This window comes from Tenrec ecaudatus, chromosome 16 (assembly GCF_050624435.1).
Source record: "Tenrec ecaudatus isolate mTenEca1 chromosome 16, mTenEca1.hap1, whole genome shotgun sequence".
NCBI classification, from domain to species: domain Eukaryota; kingdom Metazoa; phylum Chordata; class Mammalia; order Afrosoricida; family Tenrecidae; genus Tenrec; species Tenrec ecaudatus.
The window spans coordinates 94,352,662-94,368,887 of NC_134545.1; the positions used below are offsets into that span (position 1 = coordinate 94,352,662).

The window sequence follows — 16,226 nt, forward strand, 5'->3', positions numbered from 1 at the left end:
CGGACACCCCCACCGCGGTCGGTGATGCGCCAGTGAGTCTCCGCGCAGCGCTGCGGCCCGCCGGAGGAGGCGCTTCCACTTCCTCTTCCTCGCGCTGACTAAGCGCGCCGCACCGGCAGAGCCCGCCCCGCTGCCCGCGGTGGGAGGCGGAAGCCCCGCCCAGGAGGCGTGGCCACTGCCCGAAGGGGCGGGGAAACACCCATATTTGGCCTTATATGGGCAGCCACGTCACAGGCCGCTCATTCATTCACATAAAACGCTGCGCCGCCGGCGGAATCCCCGGCTTCTGGAGCTGCAAGTGGCCGCGCCGGCTGCAGAGCGTGCGGGGCGGGAAAGAAGAATTTGAGCGGCCGCTCCGGCGCCGGGATCCGTCAGCCGGCCGCGGTGCCTCGTTAGCGGGCACGCTGGCCGTGGGCACCTGCGCGGGGCCGCTGGGCAGCGGCGGCGGCGACATGAAGGTCACGTCGCTCGACGGGCGCCAGCTGCGCAAGATGCTCCGCAAGGAGGCGGCGGCGCGATGCGTGGTGCTCGACTGCCGGCCCTACCTGGCCTTCGCGGCCTCGAGCGTGCGCGGCTCGCTCAACGTCAACCTCAACTCCGTGGTGCTGCGGCGGGCCCGCGGCGGCGCCGTGCCGCCGCGCTACGTGCTGCCGGACGAGGCGGCGCGCGCCCGGCTGCTGCAGGAGGGTGGCGGCGGCGTGGCCGCCGTGGTCGTGCTGGACCAGGGCAGCCGCCACTGGCAGAAACTGCGCGAGGAGAGCGCCGCCCGGGTCGTCCTCACCTCGCTGCTCGCCTGCCTTCCGGCCGGCCCGAGAGTCTACTTTCTCAAAGGTGAGCGCGTCTGGGGCCGCCAGTCCCACGGTCTTCCCCTCCAGGCACTGTCCCGGGCGCTGGGGTCGCCTCCCCGCGCGGCCACCGTGCTGGACCCCGGCGCGGAGAAAGTCCCCACTGGCCCGGGACTACAGTCCAGGGCTGGACGTGCGCTAGGCGAGGGCAGAGCAAATGTCAGCGGCCAGGGCTGCCCCCCCTTCCCCGCGTTCCTCGAAAGCGCCGGGCCTCCCAGCCACCCGGCCAGGATGGCGGGGACCCGGGTGCTCAGCAGCGCGCCGCTGCAGCTTCCAGCGCGGCGGCCGGGTTCCCAGGCGCAGGCTCCGAGCCTATCTTCGGGATCGGCAGGTCACGACCCCCGAGGAGCGCGGCGCCGAGGTGTCCCCTTCCTGCCCGCCCGGGCAATTACTGTAGTTGACGCGGGGTCTTCTCCGGACCCCTGTTGCCTTTTGACCCAGGCGCGCCCCTCCCCTTCCTTGTCATTCCTTTTTATGGCTTTTTATTGCCGTTGCCTTACATTCCTCCCTTCCCCAAGCTACGCGGGGTCCCAATTCCTTTCCACCCCTCTCACCCTCGCACGCGCCGATCGCTTGCCCGAGACGGGTGGTCTTGGGGCGAAGCTGGGGAGGGGAGGGGAGGGGAGGCCCGGCTCGCCCCTCTCCGATGCTGGTTGCCCCTCCCTGCAGGCGGACAGGCTGGTGAGTCAGGGCCTAAGTGGAGCCCGCTTGCTCGCCGGCGGCCGCCCATGGTGGTGGGGTTTATCTGGCCCTTGAATTGAGACCCCAGAAGCTGTGCCAACAGGTCGCGGCGTGATTGCTTGCCCATTTCACCTGCTGGGGAGATAATTTGGGCTTCCTGTGATGGGTGGGTGATTGCATCAAACTCAAAATACTGATTTTTCGGGGGTCACTTCCTATGGCAATGGCTTGGCCCTAAGATTGTGTTCCCTTCCTCCCCTGCCCGCCCCGGATTTAAGCCTTAGTAACTTCAGATGTTTGGGGGAAGTGGCTAGAGTACAGAGATAAGGCTTAGATATCTGGGGACACTGACCCCAAGGCACTTCAAGCAACACTAGTGCGGATGAAACAGGGTTGGGGAACAGCAGGTGTGGTTCTGAACTGGGCCTTGCAGCGTCGGGACCCTCTTTGCAAGCCTTGCAGTTTGGGGAATTTCACATACTCCCTGGGCAGGAGACTCCGGAGACACGTGGCCAGCTCCCTCCATTAGCACCTCCTGTTGACTGTCCCCTGCTGATTCCTATTAGGTAGGTGGTCGAGGTGGAAGAGGATAATCTCCCTGCAGTTTAGGCGCCCAGGGCATGGAGGAATGGCCCCTTTCCCAGGCCCTTTGGAGCTGTCACCACCCCCACCCGCATTTCTTTCCCTCCCTTCCTGGTGTGGTTTCTGTCTCTTGCTCTTAGCAGTGAGTACAGGAAAAGCTTCCGGCTCCTCGGAGGCTTGAAAGATGTGTTCCAGGAAATTCCTCATGCCCTAACATGTGCTCCCCAGCCCCCTCTCCCAGGGAGTCCTGCTGACTGGTTGGAAGTCAACCCAACAGAAGCAAGCAGTTTGTAGTCTGGCATCTCAGAAAAGCTTCTGCCCAAAGGTCTGGGTTTGTTGTTGTTAAAGTACAGGTAACAGCTATGGATAAGAACCATCACCCCCAGAACGCTGGAGTTAGATCGTGGAGACCCTCCATATCAGAACATCTGTGTCATTTTGCATTACTAACCAATCCCTGAGAAGGGCCACCAGGCTGCCTCCAGTCTCAGTATTTGAAGCCAGGAGGCAGAGGACACCCTCACCCACATGCCCTTGCCTGTGCACCATCTAGCTTTTCATTAAAGTCATGAGAATTTCAGGGTCTAAAGTTATGTGCATTTCTAATTTGGGGAGTACTTACTTGATTCTGACCCTCGTAACGCTAATAAAAACTTCTAAATTGTTGCCTTTTCTTATTATTAGTTCCTACACCTAATTGATGTCCAGATTGCGGTTTCCGGCTTTAAACTGGTGGCATCTCACATCTTGGGGTTAAGCTTTTTACTCATCCAGTCAGTCTTTCCCTGGGAGTGGGGGGGGGATTAAAATGAAAAAAAAAAAAAAGCGGTGACCCAATGGAGTTGTCACTGGGTAGTTATATATAGTGTCCCCCTCCGAAGGGGAACTCGGCGTTGATTGAAAGCAGAGTCCCTCTGAAAGGGTGGACGCTGCCGGATGGATCACCAGGAAAGAATGTTGTCTCTGCACACCTCTGATGGTAGTGGGTGAAACCAGAGCAGCCGATCTGTGGGACTCCTCCTGACCCCAGCATGCCAAGGCAGGGCCCTGCTTATCTGTCCTTCCGGCTACCCTGAGACTCCTGGTCTGCCTTCATATTTTGTCAACAGGCAGGCAGGCAGGCTCCAGCCCATACTTGCACCAACCCTTGCCACTGACAGCCGACTTTTTTTCTTTTCTTTTTTTAACTCTGTTGTGATGTGGGTGAAAGTTTTAGAGCAAATTGATTTTCCATTCAACCATTCCTACCCGTTTTGATTCGTGATGCTGATTGCAGCTGGCCAGCTTTATCCCTGGGCCCTGCTGCCCTTTGATCTGGTCTGTTGATTGGTCTTTCTAGGGAGTGCTTACCTCTCTGGTGTGAATTGTTTACCTCATAGGCCTGTTGTGTGTCTAAGAGTTGAGCCACAGGAGTGCCTTAAGTCTTGGGGGGCTCACAGATCTCCATCAGCCCAGTAAGCCCAGTCTTTATTATAATTAATTATTAATATCATCTTGAGCTTTGTTCCACATTACTGCCCCACTCTGTAGAACCTCCTGGAGCAGTGGTAGCTAGGCACCATCTAGTTCTTCTGGTCTCAGGGGCTCCAGTGCTTCATCAGCCCTTTGGGTCACTTCTTTGCATCTTCAATCTTCTTCACGCTCCTTCCCCAGAGGGGAGAGACCAGCAGTTGCCCTCTGGATAGCGCTGGACAGCCAGCTCTCAGGCAGTCTGTTCTGAAGGCTTTTTCCCAAGCCTCATCCTGAAGTTGGGGGTGGCCCTAGGCTACTCTCACTTCTGATCCCACCCCAGTCCTTCTGGAAAGCAACTCCTGGCTTATTGACGAGGACACCTCTGTGGAGGAGGAAACCACGTGTCCGCAAAGGTCTGGGTCACTCTCCAAGGAGGGAAAGAGGTTAGAGGTTATTGAGGGCTGGGGAAGCTAGGCCACACAGACCTCTACCCTCCTCATCTGGACTGGCCTCCCGTCACGGGGTGGGGGTGGGGGTGGGAGTGGGAGGGATGTCCAGGAAGGAGCAGTGGGTGACTTGCAGAAGTGACCACTGGGAGATTTGGGTGTATTGAGTGAGGGCGGGCAGTTCAGAGAGCTGAGGGGGAGCCTGGAGGGAGAGATGACTCATTCCAGGAATTGGCAGCAGCTCCTGGGAGGGAGTTGGTGACTGCCCTGTAATCCATTAACCATTTGCAGGAGTTTTTAAAAGCTCAAGTGTTCCGCCTGAGGGGTTGTCACCACAGCAGAAAGCAGAAGAAAACACGGGGGCTTTGTGGGAAGGACAGGGTCTCAGGATGATGCATGTGTAATTGATGATATGACACAAGTGACTCTCCAATGGACAGAGAGCCCTGGGCTTTCTGGGGCCCAGCAGGTTCCGTGGGCTGTGGAGGGGTGGGAGGATAAGAAAGGAGAAGTGACTGCCAGTGGGGAGAAAGGTGAGTGGCCTTCTGAAGGCTGAGAACTCAGTCTTAAAGTCTTATCCTCCCTTTGGCTTTGAAGGGAATTAACTGGATTGATAGCTCTGGCCCGACCCATTGGAAAGGATGGTCAGCATCCTTAGCTGTGGTTTTATTAACACCTGTTTGTTAGCACCTTAGCTGTGGTTTTATTAACACCTGTTGGCCCTCCCTTCTTTCTGAATGGCGGTGGTCCGTCTGCCTGTAGTGCTGCTTAGAGCTAAAGGAAGAAGCAGCGGAGTTCCACTGTCTCTTCTCAGAAATGAGTGGATTCTGCATAATCTCACCTGCATCTTAAATAAACAGAGAAACTAGCTTTTGTCTTCTGGAGAGATTTGGTTAATATTTGTTCAGTGTTAGATAAGTCCTTTGACAACTGAAAACTACTTCTGGTAGACACACACAGTTAATCATTGCCTCCCTGAATGATAGCGTTTTAGGTGAGAGAGAGAGAATTGTAGAGAGCCATTTCTACTCTTAAAACGATGAATTGGTTTGGTTTGGGTTTTGTTTTTTCAAATCAGAATCTATATTAGCTTCATGTTTTTGACCGCCCCACCCTCAACCCAAAAAACCAAACCCACTGCCATCAAGTCCTCTGACGCATCTCAACTCTATAGGGAAGGCAAAACTGCCGCAGACAATAAATCTATACGAGAGCAGACTGCCATGTATTTCTCCCACCAAGCGGCTGGTGGGTTTGAACTGCCGACCTTTTGGTCAGCAGCCACGTGCTTAAGCACTATACCCCTAGGGCTCCCTCACATTGTACAGTGGGTATTGTTTCTTTAAGGGTGTTTCCTGGCAGCCCTGAGAAATGAGTGCTTACATCTTGCCCTCTCCCTTTTGTGTGTGTTGTGCGTGTGTAGGGGGGTATGAGACCTTCTACTCGGAATATCCGGAGTGCTGTGAGGATGTGAAACCCATTTCCCAAGAGGAGATTGAAACCGAGAGAGCCCTCCTCAGCCAGTGTGGGAAAGCAGTGCTCAACATCAGCTACAGGCCGCCCTATGACCAGGTATGTCTCTGTCCTCCCCGCTCTTCCTCTGCGCCCTCTGAAGGGGTGGTGTTCCTCCTCCTTGGCCCGGGCTGTTGGCAGCATCCTCGTGTTCGAGAGCCTCTGCCGCTTGCCAACTTGCGTTTCCATCCAAGAGTAATCGGGCTTCCTTCCAGCGAACAAGCTGACAAGTGCAAACGAGCCACAGGATGCTTGACAGCTTCTGGAGAAAAGGGGGAGGGAATGCTGCTCAGGCATTTGCTGGCTCCGAGGCGCTGCCTGAGGAGTACGGGTTTAGGTTTCCCCGAAGATGGTTCAGAGCTGACTTCTCATGCTTCCTGTGTGGATCTCTTTTGTAATCGCTCACGCTCTGCAGTTTCTGTAAACCAGCCCAGGAGCTGCCAAGGCGTGTCTCACTGGTATTTTTAACTGAAACAGAGGAGGAGGGGAAGGGGGGGACCAGCCTCCTGTTGGAATAGCTGAAGTCCTGAGGCTTTCTGATGCTTATAATTCCATGAATTCTGGGAGGAGAGTTCAGGAAACACTGCAGAGTTTCGTGTTTCTATAAGCACGTGAGCTGGGTTGGGGGGGTGTCATCATCCCCATCCCCTGCCCCGTGCTCCCTTGAAGAATTGTATGACATGCGTGGCCACTAGTTAAGGAAAGGGTGACGTGGAAGCTCAGTGGTCAGTCGGGGTTGTTGGCACGATGAGAAAATTCGTTGAGAACTGGGATATGGCAGATAAGTCAAAACCAGCCTCCCTTGGGCCGAGCTCTGCTCTTGGGGGCAACCTTCCCCAGGAAGCTCTATGGCCTTTCTGTTTGTGGGGGATCAACCTCAGCCAGGCCAGACGTAATATCTTGTCCGTTTTCCTTGATTAAATGTATGAACCCAGAGCTTTCAAGCCATGGGCACCTAGCCTAGTTAGAGTTCTATTTTGGTTTGCTTGTATTTTTCGTCCTCGTTTCACCGAAAGTGAAAGAGAAGTAAGGATTGGCAGGGTGTACAGAGCTTTGAAGACCTTTGGCCGAGCAGAGGCTGGGGAGGCCCGGGTGTGTCTCCTAGATTAGTCTGGGGAACTCCCGGGTGCTACTTCTTAGAAGCGCTTCTGCTCTAAGAGAAACCCAGCAAGGCCTCTTTATTCTTTGGGGTTTATTGCTGAGGGCCTTTGACTAGTTCCTCTTGAGTCTAAATGGGAGATTCAGAGAAGGAAAGAAATGTGGTTTTGGGGCTGTGTGTGGCTAAGCCCCAGGAGAAACTGGCGAGCATCCCAGGCCTGATGTGTCAGCAGTTCCCAGGCAGCCAGAGAGGATGCGGGCTTGATCCACCGTCCACTCTGTCCCCTTGAGGAGGAACTTGTTCAGCTGCCCCAGCAGGTGCCCGAGACTGTCATCTTTCGCCTAGCAGACGGCCACCTCTTCCTCCCATTGGTGGGGACCCACAGCTGCTCTGTGATAGAGGGAGACTGGTCGTGGGTCTCCTGACCCCTTTCCAAAAAACTTTACATGAACTTGCTATGAAAACAAACTAATAAATGAGCTAGTGGTTCCTGATTCCTAACTAGTGAGGCGCTTCCTCCCTGGGGTAGAGGTCCAGCTCAGGTCACTCCCAGGCTTGAGGGGATTGATCGGCCCAGTGTCTGCCCTGTGGCTTGGCCAGGGAGCGAAGCTATCGCTTCTTTTGTCCAGTACTGGCAGCTCTCTCCTGCACCAGACTCCTGTCTTCACTACCCTTTCACTCTGTGCAGGAGCAGCCTGATAGAGCCTTGGCCCCGTTTCATGGGAGAAGGTTCCGAGATCACCACCCAAGGTCCTAAAAGCTAATAAGCCGGGAGCTTGGATAGTGGGCTCTTGCCCAGGAACAATGCCACACTGCCACCTAGGAAGGCTGCTTTGTGTTTGTGGTGACGATTTAGATATGTGTAAGGAACGGGGTGCAAATAGAAATTTCTCTAGAAGAAGAGAGGGCAGCTTTCCTTCCTCTGTCTACATGTGCTTTCTCCTGCGGATCCCCATTTTGAGGGGAGATGCTCAGCACTCCAATCTGGGTGTGCATCCTGGTTCCTGTCATTGACTGACTGTGAGTCAGGCCAGTGATTCAGTCTGGGACCTCCAACTGGTTCGTTTGGTTCCGTGTGTATACATAAGCATCATCTGGGGAGCCTGTTAAAATGTAGGTGCTGCATATGTGTGGCAGAAAGGCACCTTCTTAGCAGGGCACTTGAACCTGAATGAACCTGAAGTCCCTCTGAGCCTCAAATTCCCTATCTGTAAAATGATGGTTGTGTTACTACATGGTAGATAGTTGTGAAATTGGTAGCTCGTGGGTTCATCTAAAGCAGCGGTTCTCAACCTGTGGGTCATGACCCCTTTGGGGATCCAATGACCCTTTCACAGGGGTCGCCCAAAGACCATTGGAAAACACGTATTTCCAAGACACCGCTCCTCTGTCCGTCTCCAGGCAGGTCCGCAGGTCCACCCACATATGAGTACCTGGCGTGAAGACTGTTACCCATGCCACACCATGCTTCAAGACAAAATTTTATTTATTTGTAATTACAAGTAAGTTACATTTATTTGTAATTAGAAATAAATATTTCACAATATAGAATTACATATTGTTTTTGTGATGAATCACTATGCTTTCATTATGTTCAATTTGTAACAATGAAAACACATCCTGCCTATCAGATATTTACATGGTGATTCATAACAGTAGCAAAATGACAGTGATGAAGCAGCAACAAAAATAATTTTATGGTTGGGGGGGGGGGTCACCACAACATGAAAAACTGTGTTAAAGGGTCGCAGCATTAGGAAGGTTGAAAACCACTGATCTAAAGGGTTAAACCCAGTCAGAGCCCAATGCTGTTGAGTTGATTCTGACTTACATGGACCTTTTCAGAGGAGAGCTGCCCTAATGGGTTCTCAGACTTGGATCTTTACGATCTTTCTCCCACTAAGTGGCTGGTCGGTTCACATTGCTAGCATTTCAGTTAGCAGCCAAGCACTTAAACCACTACACCACCAGGACTCTGGACCCCCAGCCATTGCAGGTATTACTAATAAAAATACCAGTTGTTATTGTTACCCTGTGTAAAGTCTGCTAGAACTTTGGTTCCGAGTGGCTGACCTGACCTTTGCTTAAATACTTGTCTTCAAGAAAGAGGATGCAAGAAGTATATGTGAGGTCCAGTGAGAAGTCCCCACTGCCGCATCTTGTCTTGTCCCTCCCCCTCCCTGTCCTTATGGGCCTGGCAGAGGACTCTGAGTTTCCACTTCCCTTGTATTCCAGGAACGGGAATGGAAACTTGGGATGGATGGATGGATGGGACAGGAGAGGCAGCCATCTGAAAGCCACTACCATTCAAGTCATCCCCATGTCTTAGAAATCCTCAAATCAGGCTTATGAGGCTGCAGATCTTCTACAGGATCAGACAACTTCATCTTTGTCCCAAAGAGCAGCTGGTGGGGTCTGACCTATTGGCTTTGCCAGTGGCAGCTCAGGGCTTAACCCATGGCACCACCTGGGTTCCTCCTTGCCACCTTAGAAGTCTGTCAATGCAAAGACTGCCAAGTGCGAGTAGCCAGCAGTTCTTGTTACCTTTGCCTCGGGGAACGTGGTCTCTGGTTCTCCCTTAATCTGTGTCTCCTTAATTAGACGCCTGGGTGTGTGTGTGTGTTTGTGTATGTGTGTGTGTCTGGCACATGGAAGGCAAGCATCTCTCCTCTAGCCTAAGCTCTCTGTGAAGGGGAACCAGGGGAAGATGGGAAAGCCCCTCTGCCTTCAATTTTCACTTTATATGAGGATTCTGGGTAAACAGTGGTTGGATCCAATTCTCAGAAGCACGGTTGTTTTTTTAAGAGGTTCTATTTTAACATCTGTACTCTAAGTGCATCTCAGTCTTAGGATGGGTGGTGTGGTGGCTGTCGGCTGTTGAGGGGACTGGACTCACAGGGACCCTGTCTAGAGCAGGACCGCCCTCGAGTGTTGTGAGCTGGTGGCCCTGAGAGCGGCAGATCACCGCCACCCTCGCAGTTAGCAGCCGACTTCGTAACCATAGAGCCACCAGGGTATCTTAAGATGAGCTACCAGATGTCAGAACCACAAGCTGCCATGTTACAGGTAAAGAGACCGAAGGTGGCCCCGGGGTTCAAGGACCTGGCGTCCTAGAAGGGCAACACAGTCTTCCCATCCACCTGGAAACCAGGAAGGGAACCACCCACATTAAGAAAGAAATAGGTCAGGCTGGTTGTTTTTGAGCAAGCTAATCCAGTATTTCCTGGTGTCCTTTGTCCTCGCTTACAGGGTGGCCCCGTTGAAATCCTTCCCTTTCTCTACCTCGGAAGTGCCTACCACGCATCCAAGTGCGAGTTCCTGGCCAACCTGCACATCACGGCCCTGCTGAATGTCTCGCGGCGGACCTCCGAGGGCCACACGGCCCACCTGCACTACAAGTGGATCCCCGTGGAGGACAGCCACACGGCCGACATCAGCTCCCACTTCCAAGAAGCAATAGACTTCATCGGTAGGTGCACACGCCGGCCCCTCTCCCTGGGGGCTCACGGACTGGGTTTTGATGCACTGGTGGGGGGCCTAGGGGTTACCTTCCCCAAGAAGAAGGGATGCCTTGTCTCCACAGCCACCCAACGTTGGGGCCAGGATGGAAAGGTTGCTGGAAAGGCAGGGGGGAGGATTTAAGTTGCTATTAATAGACGTTTTAATTTACGACTCAAATGGATTCATGCAGTTTTATGGCAACAGTGCGCACTGAGCTTTTGTTATTGTTTCTGCCTGGGCGGAACGGGGCACGTTCGCACAGAAGACTCCACGTAAGAGAAGCAAGGGGCGGTGAGGCGCCCCCTCCCCCCCAACTGGGCTTTTACGTAGGTTGGGATATTTTTAAATGCAAACAGAAGGATTGAGAGAGCGCCACTTACTCACCCAGCCCTGAGAGCCCAACAACGTTTCGTGGGGTTTTTTTTGGCAAACAGCTTGGGGGCACTTTGTTTTACATTTTCAGCTAGTTTTGGATTAAGGATTGCTCTCGACTCAAAGGGCTTTTAGCTTCTAGGTTTCTGCGCTGACCCCATCCGTCTGCCCCAAGGGCTGCCCTGATATTCTCTGTCTCAGATTTTGCAAACACCATTCTCCATTCTGGCAGGCATGCCTCCCTTTCCAGCCTTCTTCCTCTCCATCTTCAACACACGTAGTTGTTGAAACCACACGGTGCGGTGCGTCTTGAGGGACGTTGAGGGCAAAGGCAGGTGCTAAGCCCAGCAGTACTTCCTGAGAGGAGGGGCAATTACAGGCACCTGTGCCACGTGCTGGGCATGCTCTGCTCCTCACACATCATGCCCGCTGCCCAGGAAAAACCTGGCGAGGAACCCGCCAGGGGTCACCTCCAGTCTCCGGGCTGAGGCCACCACAACCATGGGTTCCGGATAAGAAGCTCTGGCCTTGGCCCCCAGTCCCTGGGAAGGCCTTGCCCTTCTCAGCCTGGTTATTCCGTTACCTAGATGGCTACATCCCAAGGTCATTAGACTCGCCCCGTCCACTTCTCAGAAACTCTCCCTCTCTCCCTGCCTTGTGCGTATGTGTGTTTGTGGACACAACCGCCCAAACCCACAGGAGACATTTCCCCAGACTGGTTCACTTGATGGGAGGAAGGGACGAGATTCTTGGGGACAATGTGCTGGAGCCATGCCCGAACGGGCCCAAGGGTGGTCCGAGCTGGGGGCCAGGGCAAGGCCAGCCTCTGAGGAATTGTGTAGCCTAGGCCCTTGGGTGTCACCCTGCGGCAATTAGAAAGTTAGACATTGAAGGGGTCTGCAGAGGACCCAAAAGGAAGTAGAGCCACAACCCCAAATCCTAGGCACTCGGGGAGCCCTCCTGCAGACCACTTGGGTTGTTAGTGTCAAGGAGTCAATTCCAACTTGAAGCAACCCTGCCCGGTCCTGTTCAATCCTCACAGTTGTTCATAGGTTTGAGCCCATTGTTGCAGCCACTGGGCCAATCCAGCTGGTCAAGGGTCTTCTTTTTTGCTGCCCCTCCACTTGACCAAGCATAATGTCCTTTTCCAGGGACTGGTCTCTCCCGACAACACGCCCAATGTTACATGAGAACAAAGGCTTGCCATCCTGGCCTCTGAGAAGCATTCTGGCTCTTCTTCCAGGACAGATGTGCTTGTTCTTTTGGCAGTCCATGGTACTTTCTGGATTCTTCGCCAGCACCGTATCTCAAATGCATAGATTCCTCTCCAGTGTTTTCTTTCTCACTGTCCAACTTTCCCACACATATGAGACTTGAAAATAGCATGGCTTGGTCTTCAAAGTCCCATCTGTTGCTTTTCAACACTTTGGCACGAGGTCTTGTGCATCAGGATTACCCAAAGCCACATGCCCTTTGATCCCATGACTGCCACGCTCGTCAGCACTGACTGGATCCAAGCAAGACAGAACCCTCGGCAACTTCAGCCTTTTCTCCGTTTAGCACGATGTTACCTATTGGCTCAGTTGTGAGGATTTCGTTTTTGTTTTTTGCATTGAGATGTCTGCAATCCCGAATCTCCATCAGCAAGTGCTTCAAGTCCTCCTCACTTTCTGCAAGCCAAGTTGTGTCACTTGCATATTGCAGGTTGTTAATGAGCCTTCCTCCATCCTGAGGCCACATTCTGCTTCGTATAATCCAGCTTCTCTGCGTATTTGGTGCGCATCCAGATTGAACGAGGTGGTGAGAGGATGCAACCCTGACACACTTCATGTATAGTTGGTGGACTACTTGTAAGGATTTTTGTTTTCTTTTTCGTGAGCCAGAGACTGATGGAGGGATGACTCTGTCCTCAGAGACCTGTCCTTTGGGGTCTTGGTTCAGTCAGGAAAACCCTGGGGCTCGCCGCTGGTCCCTCAGACATGTTCTCTCTTCAATCTTAACAGATGCGTTTAAAAACGAACTGAAATTGATGGGAAGAGGGGCTGGCTTTTCCCTCTGCCCTTCAAAATCTTAAATATTTTGCACACCGTGGCCTTCTCTAGTGCAATTACATCTAACTTCCTGTGATAGCATTTTTTCTTATTAACAAAGAAGGAATTGGAAAGGTTGTGGTTTGTTATGTTTGTGTGTGTTTAACCTTTTTTTCCCCACATTGAATTTATATTTGAATTGTTGGCTGTAAATCCTTTGCTTTTCTTTTTTTAAAATCATTTTATTGGGGGCTCGTACAATTCTTACCACAGTCCATATATCCATCCGTTGTGTCAAGCACATATGTACATTTGTTGCCATCATCATTCTTAAAACATTTGCCTTCCACTTGAGCCCTTAATATTGGCTCCTCATTTTCCCTCCTCCTTCCCCAACCCCCCCCCCCCCATGAACCCTTCATGATTCATAAATTATTATTATTTTGTCATGTTACACTGTCCGACGTCTCCCCCCGCCCTCTTCCCTGTCGTCCATCCCCCAGGGAGGAGGCCATACGTAGATTCTTGTAATTGGTTGTGTTTAACCTTTTAGCGCTTCCAATTTTTATAAAATAACGGTCAGTCCTCCAGAGCTGGAGTTTTTGGGGATGGGAACCCTGAAGAGGGGCAAGAAAGGAGGGTGCCCTCCCCCTGTTTTTTGTCACAATGAATTTGGAGACTACCAGTTGATGGTGGTGGCTTCATAGCAAAGCTCTTACTGTTGTGCAAGATGTAGTCCTGCTAAATCCATGTACGTTCTCCATCTAGTTAGCGTCACTTAGCCTGGGTTATAATTAGAGGCTGCGCACTATTTATTGTATGGTTCATGGTAGGAACCCTGGGAGCTGAGCCAAGCATATCCTGCCCTGGAACAGCTAGACTGGGCGTCTAGGGTGGCCGGGAGGCCTCAACCAGCCCGGAGCAGGTCTGCCCATTCGAACCTGAGAGGAATGGTTGCTACAGCTAGTCTTTTGAGCCTGGGACCATCTCAGAAAATTGTGTTTTTAACTTCTGGGGGGAAAAAGGAAAGAGAAGATCATGGCTTGGCTCAAATGCACATTAGTCTTCAGAGTAATGTCTTTGTTCTTTAACACTTTAAATTAATCTTGTGCTGTAGATTTGCCCAATACAATGCATTTTTTGATATCTTGTTTGTTAATTCCAAGAGCCATGATTGTGGATTCAAGTAAAATAAAATCCTTGACAACTTCAAAAAAAAAAAAACCCCAAAAAACAAAAACCTGCTCCTGGAATCCTGGTTGTAATGAGAGCCCCAGAAAGGGATTGGTCCCGGTCTAGCGCCTCCAGTGGCAGAAGCAATGGCTACAAGTATCCTGGAGGCAGGTTCTCCATAGGGATAGATTTCATGGAATTTTCAGAAGCTCTGCCCTTACCAGTTTTCAAGACTGGCAGAGGATCAGTAATATCACCAGAGCTCGTAAGCAGGCAAAAGAGTTTGCTTGCAAGATCCTTTCCTGCATAATGCTGTGCCTTGGCGTTGCCTTTGGATTCATCCCCACCCTCTTCTCTTCCCTCCAGACTGTGTCAGGGAAAAGGGAGGCAAGGTCCTCGTCCACTGTGAGGCCGGCATCTCCCGCTCGCCGACCATTTGCATGGCTTACCTCATGAAGACCCAGCAGTTGCACCTGAAGGAGGCCTTCGACTACATCAAGCAGAGGAGGAGTGTGGTTTCGCCCAACTTCGGCTTCCTGGGTCAGCTCCTGCAGTACGAATCGGAGGTCCTGCCTTCCATGCCCGCGCCCCAGGCTCCCTCCTGCCAAGGGGAGGCGGCGGGCTCTTCCTTTCTAGACCACTTGCAGACGCTGAGCCCTGATGTGCAGGGCTCCTACTACACATTCCCTACCTCGGTGCTGGCGCCAGTGCCCACCCACCCGACAGTCGCAGAGCTCGGCAGGAGCCCCGTGGCCACAGCCACGTCCTGCTAAATCCAGGATGGGGAGCCAGCCCAGCCCCAAGAGCAACTGTGATACTGTCCTTGAAGCTCACGGACAGTTCAGAGCTTGGCAGTACCGGAGGCCTCCCTCGGTCACACTGCCCCGGCGGGAGAGTGAGCGGTCACCTGTGGCGAACAGACTTCGAACTGACCTCGGTGGGGGGGTGGGGGCAGGCCAATCCATTCTGCGAGCACAGCATGTGCCGACTACTGTACTTCCAGACCCCCTGCCCTCCCTCTCAGGACAGTTTCGTCCGGGCACCTCAACCTTCTTCGCCTTCTCATTTCAAGCGTAAGGCAATAAACAGCGGCAGCAACGTGGGAGGAAGCAGTTGCTGGACCAGGAGACGAGGCGGATCCAAGCCAGCTCCTTTGGAAGGAAGCACAATTCCCACTCTACTTCTTGAACTTTGACCGTCCTGGTGTCTGTCTCTTTTGCTTCAGGATAAGCTGATCATCATCTAGTCAGGAAAGCAACGCCACTGGCTGTGTAGATCCGCCCATGGGAGCCATCCCAATGGGAATGCTGCTCTCGTATTGAGATGTTTCCCGAAGCCACTTGCAACGGAAGCCATTGGGCATAGACCACCTGCCAGGCCACGTGGAGGAGGGGCAGTGGTCAGAACTACCCTGTTGGGCGGGGCATCTACTGGTGTTCTGGAGAGGCTCCCTTGGGCCCACTGGAGACATGTGGTTAAAGTGGAAAGACTTTGTTGTTCACTGTGGCTTCTTCCCTGACCTGAGAGTTTTGTGTGATTTTGATTCATACTTGAACCTCTCTCGTTGCACCTCTCCTCCAAGCCCCTGCTGTGTCCCTGGGAAACTGCTCCACACAATAGCCCAAAAATCACCTTTTGGGGTGGGGAGCAGTGGGTGCCCGGAGGACAGAAAGACCACTCTGTATTCTGGCCAGTGGCGCTGCGCGCCCTCGTTTCCCTGGCTCGTCGTCCTCCTACGTCCTGCGTCTCCGTCTACTGGGACACGTGTTCCCTCCCCTGACCCCGGGGGTTGTCTCCAAGCTGCTGACTTCTGGGGTTTGTGGATTTCGCTATGTGGTACTACTATTGTTGTTTTTTTGTCTGTAGGTTATTTTTCCAGGGGAAAAGGCAATAATTTCCTAAAACCCATGTGAATGTGAAGAAAAGCAGTATGTTACTGGCTGTTGTTTTTTTATATATATAGATATATAGTGAAAAATAAAATGGTTGAAGGAAAACCACCTCTCCTTGGTCCTAAGTGAATTGGGGTGAGCAAGAGGAGCTCAGGATTGGAGGGGTGGGGTTTTATTCCCAAAGGCATTGGAAGGTGCCGGTGGTGGGCTGTGGGGCTCTGTGTCTTCCCCTGGACAGTTCAGCCTTGGAAACATTACATAGGGTCGGTCCATGTGATTAGGAATCCGCTCAATGGCAGGCGGCGGTGTTTTGTTTTGAGTTGACAGAAATGTAGAAACTGATCCCGCCCAGTGTCAAAGCGTTCCACTGGAACCTTGCGTTCCTCATCTCGGAAGTGAGTGAGCTCTGTTGGATAATCCTCTAAGTCCCTGAAAGCTCAAAGTCTCGAGTCCAGCAACCGTGAGTGTCAAGGTTGTGGCCAGTGGCTGGCACAAGGTAGACACTCTGAAAAAGTTGTGTAAACGTTCAAGTTTAGAGAAGTGAACTAGATGAAGGTTTGGCTTAAGTGCCTCCCACCCCACCCCCTGGCTTTTAACCTCAGAATGAGTTCTTCCAGATAATTCCCTCAGGAATTCCTAGG

General features: G+C 52.6%; 1 protein-coding gene across 1 annotated transcript; it reads left to right on the forward strand.

Annotated features, from left to right (window-relative positions):
* Positions 1-275: 275 nt before the first annotated feature.
* Positions 276-15,681, forward strand: DUSP5 (dual specificity phosphatase 5). The gene is made up of 4 exons (XM_075534144.1): positions 276-831; positions 5,430-5,578; positions 9,867-10,086; positions 14,060-15,681. Exons 1-4 carry the CDS (start codon positions 453-455, stop codon positions 14,464-14,466), a joined length of 1,155 nt encoding a protein of 384 aa, XP_075390259.1. The 5' UTR covers positions 276-452; the 3' UTR covers positions 14,467-15,681.
* The last annotated feature ends 545 nt before the right edge of the window (positions 15,682-16,226 follow it).

Excerpts from the sequence above, each read along its gene's own strand:
- DUSP5 (XM_075534144.1), top strand. The coding sequence starts at position 453 with ATGAAGGTCACGTCGCTCGACGGGCGCCAGCTGCGCAAGATGCTCCGC. Across the intron at positions 832-5,429 it reads GAGAGTCTACTTTCTCAAAG|GGGGGTATGAGACCTTCTAC; the intron begins GTGAGCGCGTCT and ends GTGCGTGTGTAG. Across the intron at positions 10,087-14,059 it reads AGAAGCAATAGACTTCATCG|ACTGTGTCAGGGAAAAGGGA; the intron begins GTAGGTGCACAC and ends TCTTCCCTCCAG.